This window comes from Amblyomma maculatum, chromosome 1 (genome assembly GCF_055883805.1).
Source record: "Amblyomma maculatum isolate TAMU_Amacu chromosome 1, ASM5588380v1, whole genome shotgun sequence".
Lineage (NCBI taxonomy): Eukaryota > Metazoa > Arthropoda > Arachnida > Ixodida > Ixodidae > Amblyomma > Amblyomma maculatum.
Window position 1 is genome coordinate 321,851,441 of NC_139344.1, and position 13,995 is coordinate 321,865,435.

General features: G+C 46.2%; 1 protein-coding gene across 1 annotated transcript in view; it reads left to right on the top strand.

The window, feature by feature from the left end:
- Positions 1 to 893: 893 nt before the first annotated feature.
- LOC146207261 (uncharacterized) overlaps positions 894 to 13,995 on the top strand; it is a 101,338-nt gene continuing 88,236 nt past the window's right edge. Inside the window, exon 1 of the mRNA XM_084578906.1 lies at positions 894 to 1,238. Coding sequence (XP_084435032.1) covers positions 909 to 1,238 — 330 coding nt within the window. The 5' untranslated portion in view covers positions 894 to 908. The remainder of the gene's footprint in view (positions 1,239 to 13,995) is intronic.

Genomic DNA, 13,995 nt, shown 5'->3' on the forward strand with positions numbered 1-13,995 from the left:
GATGGGCGTGTCGGAGTCTGCTCTGATTGCGTTACTATTGACGCAGCTGGAGGCGTTCGCTGCAGAAACCGCACGTCTGGTATAGTCAGCGACATAACCGGGGGGCCATCGATACGCTCCTGCATAACTCGGTCCGCGCGGCTTGTAGCAGCATCAGCAGGCACGCGCCGAGAGTCGCACACGAGCTCATATACGGCGGTCGCCCCGCGGCCTCGCGCGCGGCCCGGGACATTCGGCGACGCCGATCGTGTCGCGTCCTCGCTTCCGACAGATAAGCGCTCCGCGATCGGAAACCACCGCGTAGCCCGGCATCAAACGATCCCCGCGCCAGTATCGGCGGCACTTCGAGAAGGGCCAACGGCAATTGGAACGGGGAGCCTTTTCTCCCGAACGAACGGCGCTCGATTACGTGACCCGTTTTTTTCTCGCCCTCCTCTGCCGCGAAGGAGGAGACGGCGACGTTTCGTTGTTTATGCCACCCCCGGAGGGGGGAAAGTGCGTCGCCGACCAAGTGGCCGGACCACGCAAGTTTCCTGCGAGGAGCTGCCGACCTTGTTGCTTGCTGCTGCTTGCTGCGGCGCCTGCGAGCGCTAGCGACGCCGGCGGCGTCAGCAGCCAAGGCGGACGGCCGCCAAGCTTTCCTAGAGAGAAAACTTGCCCGCGCTCACGCGTAGCAGTCTTCGCCGTTACCTGCGTGCTGTGTGTGTGTGTGCGGAGCCAGCAAGCGAACGGGCTGGTGCCGTCGCGTGCAGTGCTTCTCGCAGTGTGGGCTACTCTGCGCCCGGGGTTTCTTCTGGTCCCGACCGAAGAGTGTGTCCGTTACTCGCGAAGTGCGCGGAGGTTCCCACACTCGGCGCAGTGGTCGCGCGTAAGTTGACGCCTGGAACCGGGAAAGATACGTGCAGCGCATGGTTTTGCTCGGCAGCGGCGTCGGTGGCGACGCGCCCCCACTCGCGACCACGGCGACGGCTGCCCCGTCCGTGCTGCTGGACGACCCGTGCGCGGCCGGCATGATAGGCGCACGCGGTGACAAGTGTGTGCGAATCAAGGCGCACCCGTCTCATTCCACCATCATCGACAGCGTGCACGAGTGGGAGAGAGATGGCCTCTTCCAGGCCGGCAGCAGGAGACCCGACGAGCACTCTCGACAGGCTGGAGGGGGCGCCCAGAGGACCGCGGCTGCTCCCAGGGCGGTCACCAGGAGCGCGTCGGCCGTGCACGCTTCCTCCAGGCCGCAGGTACACGCAGAACGGCATGTCACCGGTGTTGTGATTTGCAGTGATGGATTGGGGCTGGAAAGGTGGTTTGGCTAAACTGCCAGAGCGTCAACGAGCCTCTGCCATGTTTGAGCTGAAACGTAACCGATTTATTTTCCTTTGGTTGTCGGTGTTTCACACTTTTATCGGCATTATAATCCCCGACCACACGGGCTGCCGTCGAACTTTCGATTTCACGAGCTGTCAAGGCCTTGACAGGTCACATTTTGCTAACAGTGTGATGCGCGCATGGCTCATATGCGACAAGTTGCAATATGTCATTTTCTTCCCTGTATTTGTTTCTCACTGTGTATGAATGCAGATTTATTTATTTATTTATTTATTTATTTATTTATTTATTTATTTATTTATTTATTTATTTATTTATTTATTTATTTTTTTACCACGTTCGTGCTGGGATCCTCCGCAAAATCTACTGGCAGAATGTTTTCGCGAATATCTACGACACGTGCAAGAATGCTCCCAACGCAAGGTCTGTTAACCTTGCTTTGGACTGAGGACTACCACTGCGCTAAAAAGAAATGCCGTAAAAACTGATAATAATCATCTATATCGTCCTATGTGCAGGAAGATTCTATTGGAATCTAGTGTGAGAGATCTGTATCGCCGTTATAAAATGCGGCTGGCTGCCTCATGTCTACCGCTCAGCTTTTCCATCAGTATCATTGCATTGTATCGTTGTGATTTTTCTTTCTTTCACTATCATCAGTTGCTGGTCTGTGGATGACTGTCCATCTATAGCTGCGGCCTAGAACATGTTCGTATAAGCAGTGCAGGGTTTATCCAATTAAATATTCCGATTTCGAAACTGTGTCAAAAGCATCCTGAAGGACATGGAACGTTAAACCCCATGAACCAAATCAAACCATTTTGGTGGACACTAAAGCTGTGCCTTTAAGGTTGTGACGTGACAGCACCACTGGTTCCCGGCAGCCTCCCCTTGCTAATCCTCGTTCGTCTTGATCGCTACCCGCTAATACCCAATCTCTGGATTTGTGCTTCTATTATAACTTACCGAGCCGCAAAAAAAAAAAAAAAAAAAAAAGATGGAGTTTTTGCTGTCTTGGCTTTGAATCTATAGTTAAAGCATGTTTTGTTTAGTACCATCACATTTCGTTTAGTTACCACAGAAACGTACTGCAGAACTACACAATACAGAAAAGCTACAAACTACCGAACTTTGTTGTTTTTTTCCACTGGGTACTCATTAGCATAGATAAGCCACCACATTGTGTGCATGAGCACCCGACACAAAAATATAAAGCCCCGCTATAACCAATCCGTATGGACGTGCCTGCGTGGCCTAGGGACATTCTGTCTGACTCGGTATAAAAGGGTGCCAGGTTGGATTCCCACCTCACCTTTCTGCCCACTGCAACTCCATCTACCGAGTCGGAAGCTCTGCCCACTCGGCCACGTCATGTGGTCTTGTGACGTCACACAACCAGCCGATCATTCAGTGCCCGATCATGTCAGCTGCCTGGCAGAGACATATGCTTGCGAATTTTCGCTCACAACGTCCTCATCGGATTTTCATGCGAAATCATTTCTCGTCTCTTCAGTGGCGTCACCAGAACCGGTGGACAGAGCGTGTCCGCAGAAGCAGTGGTCATGAAATCGTGTCTACGCCAGGAATCAATCTTTTCGTGTCCCAGCAGAGCGCGCTAACCACAACTCTACGCCAGCTTCCTGCGAACGTTTCTATAATTCTCCTCCTTGCCTAGCATAAGGACGCTGGAAAAGAGGGCTTAGAGAAAAAAAAAATAGCAATGAAAAATAAAACAATAAAGCAAAAATTATATATAATTTTAAAAATACAAACAAATAAAAATTAAATATTACAAACTTTTAAATTAAAGGAAAAAGAGCAAAAAGTAAGAGAATCACCACGCGTATAGTGTTTTGAGGGGGAGGTTATTCGTGAGCCTGATTATCATAATCATTGCGACTAAACCCACTGCGGGTCAAGGCCTCTCCTATATTCCTCTAATTAATACGGTACTGTGTCAGTTGTGTCTACCTGATCTCTGCAAGTTTCCCAATCTCTCTCCCCACCTCCTGCGATTCTTGACTTTCCTTGGAATGATGTCTGTTACCCTCAGAGACCTTGATTGTCTTGCCTTCGCCTTACCGTGTCTTCAGTCCTGGCCATAATGATTTCTTTTTGATTTCGACTAGAATGTCAGTAACTCACGTTTGCCTTCTTGACCCTCTGGGCTCGCTTCCTGTCCCTTAATGTTACACGTGCCATTTGCTATTACTATAACTCTCAGCGTTGTCTTAAGTTGAACCGTTTTGTTAACCTCAACGTTTCTGTCCCAGAGGTGAGTATACCGATAAGATACTCTCGATCCCCTCGAGGGACACAGTTATAAGCTGCCATTCATGATCGGAGAGTACCTGCCCAATGCACCCATGAGGCGCAATGTCGTGGATTGGGAGGAACGTGGCTACTGCTCAGGACTTTGAAGGGTTTCTGTTCATTTGTGATGGACCAATGGCGCTGGCGTCAGTGATTCGGTATTAAGCAGCGAAACGTTGCTGATAGAAATGACGACTCATTGATACACTGTGTGCAGCTTACATACGGAACTAACAAGTCGACCTACGTACGTTTCGCCGGAGCACACACGTGACGGACCTCCCTTAGTCCAATAATAGACAGTAGGTAGCGCAGAGCTTTTTCCTCTCTCTTCGGTCCCCCTACTGGAGTCGGTCAAGCCAGGCTTCACTCATCTCTTCCAGAAGAATCAATCAAACGCGATAGCGTTAAGGGCCAATTTCTACAGAAAGCGCTGTCGGCATCGTTGAGGGAGAATCACGCGCACGGCTCTGGCAGACGGTATACAGTTGACATGGCATTGCATTGGCCATTTTCTATATTTATTTCTTTATCTTTTATTTTTGTTTTATTTATTTATTTTATCCTCAGGGTGGAGGCTGTAAGCAGGAGTGGGGTTGTGTATCACCACATGAAACTGCCAAGTGGCACATACTAACTTGAGCTTGGCCGTCAGATGGGAGGGTGAAATCGCAATCAAGCCTTCCAGGACCCTCGGATCCTTTGGTTATCCCTTGGAAACCAGGTACATTGGCACGGCGTGCTTAAAGCGGAGATTTATATTTAAATCGGGTGGTCTTTCTTATAAATAGTGTCTTACGACTGTACCCTAATGAATATGTTTTGGGACAATAGAGGCACAGATGAGAAGGTCGCTAATCAAGCGAGTATCAAAGTGAATGTAGTAAGCGAACGAGGATCCGCAAGAAGAGCGGGCGAACAGGTGACATTAAGGCTGTCACACAATACCCTTAAATGCGCAACTTAAGTGCCCCTCCCCTTCCTCAAATTTTCGTCCGCACTTTTTCTTTGCATATCCCCTCCCCCTTTCCCTCTTTTCTCTGTTTTTTTTTCTTTTTTTTTTTTGTTTTTGTTTTTATTCAGTCACCTTTCGGCGTCAGAGGAAACTACTTCTCTCCCAAGCCTACTTTCGCGCGAAAGAAAGAAAGAAAGAGCAAGAAAAGAAAGAAAGAAAGAAAGAAAGAAAGAAAGAAAGAAAGAAAGAAAGAAAGAAAGAAAGAAAGAAAGAAAGAAAGAAAGAAACAAGCTTTTGCACCCTTCTAGGTGGCCGTTTCCGTCTGGGCAGTGATGTGATGGTAGCATCGACACCCCCTTACCGCCAGAAACGGAGTCCGCTTGCAGTGAGAACGGTGCCGTCCTTAATTAGAAAGGTGCTTCAATAGACGCACCCTTCCGCTTGTCGTAAATGTTCCTTTCGCAGGATGAACAAAAACAGCGCACTTCCTCCTGCGTCTGAAGACGTCTCCCGAGGCGCCGACAACGATGCGTGCAACAGAGCGATTGCGCAGCGCCTGCTTCTTTCAGACCTCCTGGCCTGTGATGGGCCGCCCTCACACGTAGAAAATGCCACTGAGGCAACCGTTGTAAAGACGCAGGTACAGTGGGATTTTGTTGACTATCAGAGATGCCGAGACGGTAAACATTTTGTGTCCTGCGATTCATCAGCATTTACAAGCATGATTGACTTGGCTGGATGATATGGATTCAGTTCAAAGAGCAGCTAGCGAAACCCGTTGATAGCTCAGAGTTGTGCTGTGTGTCTTCCGTCCTTGTGTTCCGTCTGTGCGCGCTGGTTTCTCTTCAGAACCGACAGCCTTTGTCAGATCTACACAGCTGAAGGCGTTTGCTTTAAGTCATGTATTGGGGCTACCTAGAATATATCTTCCTCGCCTTCGCAATGGCAAATACTACGGTTCCTCTCACAAACGCAATAAATAAAGAAAGATGCTAAAGGTGTCACTATACATACATAGCCTAAAAGCAACACCATGTCCTGTATCTCGCAGCCCGCTTATAGTTATAGCACATAGGTACTGAATCACATCAATAGCATTAGTTGCACAAGAGTCCTTTATTAAAATTTCTTTACGGAAACGGCAGCATAAATACAGACGCTAAAGACATGCCCTTTATGTAATAATTTATAAATATATTTGATCCCTGCTTTGGCAACGTATACAACGTTTATAACACTGGCTTATTTCGCTTGTCAGTCTGCCTCTGAGGAATTTTTTTTGTGTATGCACGAAGAGTTGATAAGGTGAGCGGATAACGAATGCGCTATAAACAGGGAGCACTAAACGGTTCAGTAGAGCTCCACAACATTGTTGGTACAACGTTGATCTTGCGCAGAGCCACAGTATAATCGCTATGGTTCAGATCAGCTCACAATGAATGCATGTAGAGAGCTGCTGTATTGGCACAGTTTATATACGAAGCATCATATGCACGAAACGTAATTATTGGGACTGGTCGGCCATTAATTAGTAATCCTTAAATTATCCTTAAATTAAATAAGCTCATTAACTTTGAGGAAACAAGAGCCGCAGTTTCTTTCCTTCTTTCTTTCTTTCTTTCTTTCTTTCTTTCTTTCTTTCTTTCTTTCTTTCTTTCTTTCTTTCTTTCTTTCTTTCTTTCTTTTCCTTCTTTCTTTCTTTCTTTCTTTCTTTAAGACCTGTTAAGTTTTCCAGTACTTGCGCGTCTCCCTGTACGTAGTGGGTCTGAATGTGGCTAAATAGTGATGGATGGCACTTGAGCTGGTCTGACGTGGCACTGGCTTTTCATGTGGCGAACCGCGTGCAGCTCATCCCTCATGTTTGGCATGCATGCGTGAAAGTCGTCGCGTTTCCTTGAGCCGAACGAGACTTCGCGCGCCTGAGTCGGTTGTCCCCATTCAATCCTCTGAACGGAGTGCGCGCGCAAGGCTGCAGGCATTGAGACCGAGGGACATACCGGCTCTACATTGTTAACACAATATCTTCAGCAAGCACGTTCCTCGCCTGAACTCTGTACGAGTATTAAGCACAGAACAATGTTTTCTAATTTACGGAAGACGGATGCATACAGGTCGCATCGCCGTTACGTGAACGATGGGCAGCTGCACACAAAGCCCCCTCTGTAAAGCGAATTAGCGGCGATGGCAACAGGATGAACGCAGACCGAGCTTGTTCCTAAATTCATATCTCCTTCAGGAGATAGGAATGATAAGATTTTTTTTGTTTTTTGTTTTTTTGTACGTACTGAACCCGGACTTCATGCACGTCTAGAAAGATAAATTGAACTCAGGGGAAATATATAAGCGTTTATTAATCATCCCACTGCCCGGCCGCCACCGCAAAATGGGTAATTCGTGTATTTGAACTGCACAAACCCAAACACTTGTCGGCTTGCGTCCACTTATCAACGCATTAGGCCGAACTTTGTTTCTATATCTACATTATCTCTTCTTTTTCCGCTCGATGCATTTATTCCTTTTCTGGGACACAGTTGAGGGCTGTTAGACTGTTACTGAATCGTTTCTTTCTTCACAGCATTGTCCCATGTGTTCTGGCACGTGATTCATGCACTAGGCGCCTGAACACTACAGACGTCTTGGAACAGGGCGTCTGTGGATTGATGCGACTGACTAAAATTCGCTGAGCTATCTTACTCTCGGACCCTGAGAACGTCTGCAATTTAGCGATTTGACATATCGGCTAAACATGCCCTGTTTGATACCAAATCAAATTTTACGTTTATACTACCGCGACTAGTCTCGAGCCACCCTGCAGTATTCTACGACAGTCGCCTTCTTCAGCATTTGCGAGGTTCACACGTATGCCGCTAAGCATCTCATCTGATAAGTTTGGGCGCTGTCGGCTCGCGCATTTTTCTTCTAGCATTGCAGAAGCTGGGGCCTGTTTTAGTGGACATTGAAAATTACGCATCTATGTCCCTTATCTGCTGCCTTAGTGACTGTAGCATCAAGCTTTTGGTTTTAAGACGGCTCGTCCTCGGCCTTTGGTTCATTATCGAAGCCCTTGTGGAGTAGTCACCCTTCTTGGTATGACATGCATTCCTCGTGCCATAGATGCACCCTCTAGCTATGTGCTCACACCATGCGTGAATGCCAGCCTCACTTTGCAAATTAAGATAACGATGGGCCTGTGGGCGATTGTCCCCGAAACAATGGGGACTCTCGGGGAGAGACCAGAGACAGGAGCATGAGAGGGCCTACTCATCGGAGATGTTCACATGCGGGTGCAAATATGAGTTTTGCCCAAGGCCGTCCGTTAATGTAGGCCTTGGTGACTCGCCTATTGTAACACTGGTAGATTTAATTGTCTCGGCGCTCCTAAGCAGTATGGAGATACACCTAGAAGGTCGGTGCGTGCGAATAAACAAAAGGATGCTTTGAATCCCGTGTAGAGCGTCATTCACCATGCTGTAGGCAGTCGACAGGGACTCTGAGGGCATCATTTTCGCCATTAAGGTCATTTCCGTCAGACGTCGAACGGTATGTATAGAGCAACTTGCAGAGCATGGGCCTATATTGTCGTAAATGGCAGCTGAAACTATGGGCAGCGTGCGTAGCAAAGTGATTCATATCAACGAGGACAGCGTTTTGTCTTAAAACGTTCTGCAGAAAGCACTCCAAGGATACTAGTTTTTGCCTGCCCTTCGTCAGAAATTAGGGAAACGCTCAAGCTTCGCCTTGAGAGGAAATGCGTGACAGCGCATTTAACACCGCATTTGTGTGCCCGAATTTTTTATACATTTCTTTTTTGTTTGCTTATTTATGTAAGCTTTTTTTTTTTTTTGGGGGGGGGGGGGGGGAAGGAGGCACAGTTTACGTTCGACTTTTCGGTGGACTCCTGCATTTAGTTTGTAAATTGCTTATAAGAAAGTAAAGGCGCAGTGTCGGTGGATACCTGAACGGCGCCTCAACTACAGGCCTCCACTTTTCCTACCACGTTCCGAACATTTCCGACAGAGCCGAAAATGAGGAACGGCGACCGCTTTTCGCCCCAACGAGCTGTATAGACCAGAACACGGAGGGTAAATTGAACGCCGCCATTTTGAGACCGCTGTCGTCAATGGGCGCTGTAGCGACTCACAGACTTACTTTTCTTTGGAGTTTTCTCGTTGGCTGCCCGTAAAATCGTCGAAAGTGAATTTCAGCCTCACGGCAAGACTGGTAATCCTCACCTTCGACGAGTTTACGAGCAACCAGTCGCGAAAATTTCGAGGAAACGTAAAAGCGCTAGTGCTATAAGTATGCCCGTGGCCACCTCGTCTGGCAGTCCAGAGCCGTGGTTTCGTTGCGGCGTCTATAAATGGCGCTACGACGCTCTCAAAATGATGGCGTTCAGTTCACCCTCCGTGTTCTGATCTATACGCTCTCGCATAATTGTTGCCGACCAAAGTCCTTATGTTTTAAAGAAACGATTACCCTAACGCCAGGTGGCCCCGGGTTTCATCTCCCGCTTAGGAAGGGTTCTCCCCCATTAATGATTTCTGCGTGTAATTACATCTTATTAGTGTGGCTTCAGCTTAGCCTGGCTAGCTGCAATGTGGGGCCCTTTCTGAAAGCTTGGTACGCCTTGTTAGATCTGCCACACCACCCCCGCCGTCGAAAACAAAAGAACCGTGTAAAACATTTTCTGTGATAACGTCCGTGTTTCCTGTAGTAATTTCTTGTATTTCTGCACTTTTTCTGTAATCTGTAGTTCTGCAGTACCTTTCTGTTGTAAGCACTAAAAGTTATGATGTCACTAAAGAAATTTATGTTGACACAAGAGGTTCCCCGTCAGAAACCACCCAGAAATTCGGTTGGAAAAATGTGTTGTTGTTTTGCTTTTTGCTTTTTTTTTTTTTCGGCTGGGCAATATGCGGTACCACCACTAAAGCGTCGACGTGGACAACGTTCACTTTCACTGTTAGAGCACTCACACTGCCAACGCGCCGCTGTTTCTTTCGTAATTGTATCGATCAAGTGCGGGTGTATGCGGCCCATTCACGAACACCGAGAAACCGCACATTGACTGCGCTCAGCGATTATACTATATTGCACGCGTGGCTTTGTACATGCATACGTGTGCTTCCATATTCCTTGAAGCTCTAATATGAAACCCGCACCGGTCGCGTGTGTCGATGTCTCCATACATCGTATACCCGTGTGACGGGTTCCCCGCAACGACCGGCGCAATGCCATACAAGAAGCGAACGGTAAATTCGTTCGTGGATCGAATGCGCGGGACATTTAGGCGGAAGGAAAAGGGCCCAGCTGAGAAAGCTTAGCGGCCCCGTTGCTATAAAAGAGCCGGTTCTCTCGAGCGTCAGCTAACGAAGCCCTTCGAAGGTTCTCGGAATGTGTCTTTGTGCTAGGCGAGCGTATTGCGACCCGAGTTCTCCTCTATAGGCTTATAAACATTGTACTTAGAACGCTCAAGTCCTCTCAATGTTCTTCTTTGTGAGAGAGGCTGTACATTTGATGACGCTATCTAATTTTTTCAAGGTGGGATCACCCAGGCTTTACTACTAGTGTGCGGTAATTTACGTGGCATTAAACCGACCTTTAAAATGAAAGTCTCTGGCATAGTTTTCATTTCACCTTGCGGTACTGTAAACTTGCAGGAGCCGCTCACACGCATGTCCATGGAAGTAATTTAAACGGGTATCCACTTATACTTGCCTTGGAGAGATGTTGCTTAATCTGTACAAGCAAGAAATTACACACTGAATTGAACTGATAGAGCGAGAGAAAAAAGATGGCTACACGGTACGAAAGAGGCACTGAATTGAACTAAAACTTTTAAACTATATTCCGTACAGGCTAAGAACAGGCACAAACCAGAACATAAATTCTTACATTTAAGGAGCTTGTCGTTATACACCGTGAAAAATAAAATACACACGATGGAAACAGAGTCGGCTTGTGCACATACTGAATAAAAATGAAAAAAAAAAAAACTGTAGTTTAGCTTGTGGTTAAACCTGTGGTTAAAAGCGAGAGCTATCCCCATGGCTATGTTCGGCTTGAAAGTAGACATGGCTTTTGCACATAGTAGTTTACTCTGTGGTTTCAGCTTTATTTATGCCATATATGGGGCACTTTTGGCCACTAAAGTGCGATACGGTGAAAACTGCGTTCTCTTCTGAGGACGGCAGAAAGTATCAGCAAGGGGAAACAAAAAGTACACATGCGCAATTAACACCGGTTTAAAGAACATGGGCAAATTACAAAAGCAGTTTTATATGCCTAAATGTACACTTCGGACATGAATAGTTAGGGTGCGCGGCGCCAGTACTCGAAATGAAGAGGAATGGTAGCTATCTTTAACAGCAGTCGAGAATGAATCGATCGGTGACAAGTTCACAATCTTAGGAGGCAGTGCATTCAATTCTACTATGCGGGGAAAGGAGTAAAAGCGATGTGCATTAGTTCTGGTCTGAGGCATCAGAATTGTTTTATCGTGTTTCCAACTTGTATGTCTTTCCTTGGCCTTGACGATTTTATTATCATCATCATCAGCCTGACTATACCCACTGCAGGGCGAAGGCCTCTCCCATATTTCTCCAATTAACCCGGTTCTGTGCTAGCTGCATCCACTTGGCCCCTGCGAACTTCTTAACCTCATCCGCCCACCTAACTTTCTGCCGCCCCCTGCAGCGCTTTCCTTCCCTTGGAATCCATTTTGCTACCCTAAGCGACCATCGGTTATCCTCTCTTCGCACTACATGTCCTGCCCATGCCAATTTCTTCTTCTTAATTTCCACTAGAATGTCGGTAACTTCAGTTATTTCTCTGACCCACTCTGCACGCTTCCTATCTCTTAATGTTACCCCTACTATTTTTCGCTCCATAGCCCTCTGCGTTGTCCTCAAATTAAGTAGAACTCTCTTGGTTAGCCTCCACGTTTCAGCCCTTAGGTGAGTACAGGTAAGATGCAACTGTTGTATACTTTCCTCTTGTGCGATACCGGTAAGCTGCTGGTCATAATCTGCGCGTGCTTGCCAAATGCGCTCTATCCCAATCTTATTTTTCTTGTTAATTTGTTTTCATGGTCCGGATCTGCAGTTACTACCTGTCCTAAGTAGACATATTCGCCCACTACTTCCAGTGCTTCGCTATCTAACGTAAACTGCTGTTCCTTTCCGAGGCTGTTGAACATTACCTTAGTCTTCTGCATATTGATTTTCAAGCCTACCTTTCTACTTTTCCTGTCTAGGTCATCAACCATTATTTGCAGTTCATGCCCCGAGTTACCTAGCAAGGCAATGTCATCAGAAAATCGCAGATTACTAAGGTATTCTCCATTTACCCTTATCCCTAACTGCTCCCATTTCAAGTCTCTGAATACTTCCTCTAAGCAAGCTGTGAATAGTACTGGGGAGATCGTGTCTCCTTGCCTAACACCTTTCTTTATGCAGAACTATGGTTGCTCTGCAGCCACTATATATATATATATATATATATATCTTCCAGCACTTTCACGTACGGCTCGTCTACCCCCTGATTTCGCAATGCCTGCATCACCGCCGAGGTTTCAACTGAGTCAAATGCTTTTTCGTAATCAATGAATGCTATGTATAAGGGCTGGTTATAGTATTCCGAGTATTTTTCTATTACCTGGTTGATGATCGATAGTAGAGTACCGTTTCCGAAAACCTGCTTGATCCTTTGCTTGATTGCAGTCTAAGGTTGTCCTGATTCTATTAGCGATTACCTTAGTAAATACCTTATACGTAACAGACAGTAAACTGATTGGTCTGCAATTTTTAAGGTCATTAGCGTCCCCTTTCTTATGAATGAGGATAATGTTTGCATTCTTCCATGGTTCCGGTACCGTCGATGACACCAGGCACTGCGTATACAGAGTGGCCAGTTTTTCTAGCATATCCTCCCCATCCTTCAACAAATCTGTAGTTATCTGATCCTCTCCAGCTGATTTCCCCCTTTTCATAGTTTCTAATGCTTTCTTGACCTCGTCCTTCATCACTGGTGGAACGTCTGAATGTTTTTCCCTACCGTCAATCTCATTACTGCCCTGACTACTTTGGCTATCTGTAGAGATCTGTATAGAATTCCTCGGCTACTTTGACTATCTTGTCCATATTTGTGATGACGTTGCTCGCCTTGTCCCTTAGCGCATACATCTGGTTTTTGCCTATGACCAATTTCTTCTTTACCGCTTTAAGGCTTCCCCTGTTCTTTACAGCATTATTATTTTATTATTACAGATTTTATTATATTGTTTGTTATATTGAACGTCATTTGCAGTCGATGAATCTTTCGCCGCGTTTCAAGTGTTGGCATGCCGTTTTTTTTTTTTTTTTTATGAGATTACTAACTGATATATGCCTGTCATACGCATTGTAGATCTCACGAGGATAGAAAACTGGGCGAGTTGGATTGGATTCATCTTAAAGCAGCGCGAAACACAGGACAAAAGAACAGGAGACGACAGAAGCGCTCCTGTTCTTTTGTCCTGTGTTTCGCGCTGCTTTAAGATGTAGATCTCACCGCTCTGAACACTTCCGAGTGCATTGATGTCTGACGTAGGGTTAGGGACCCAAACGGCATCGGCATATTCCAATAAGGGTTTTATAAGTGGTGTGTATGACACGAGTTTGGAGTCAGATATCCAATATGTTACAAGCGACGTTTCAAGAGCCAGAGCTTTTTTGAAGCCGGCTCGCGACAATGTGCTTTATGTGACTACCCCAGTTTAGTATTGAAGTAATGGGAATTTCCAGGTATTTGAAATCATTGACTGTTAAGTGAAAAATCTTTCTTTTGTAAGTGAATACTAGAGATTGTTTTTTTACAAATTACGGATATCTGGGTGCATTTAGAAATATTTAGTTTATTGTGCCATAAATTATACCAGTTGTTAATTCAATGCCAAGAAATGATTCATACTGAGATGGTCTCAGGGTGTCTGAATCTTCAAGTAGGCTACGCAGTCGTCGGGAAAAAAAAAATACAGCGGACTGTTGAATTAAACTGCAGATCATTGAGGTAAATAAGGAAGAGAAGCGGACCAAGTACCGAACCTTGAGGTACTCCAGAATTAACTGATGCTAAATGCGAAGAGAAATTACCTATCCTGTCCTGTCCGCCTACCCGCAGTATGTGTCCTTCTGGAGCGCTGGCACCATGCCTGAATTCGTTCACCAACTAGCCCAGTTAAGAACATTGACTGAACATAGCGGTGACGTTGTGAAAGATATGCTTCTAACCAGTAAGTGATTTGGTCATTTCTTAAAAGACATTGAAGCTTTGATTGTAAGCTGCTGTGTGATCCCCGGTCAAGAGCCTTTCCGAAGTCAAGAAAGACAACGTCAATTTGCTCACCTTGATTTAGAAGGCCC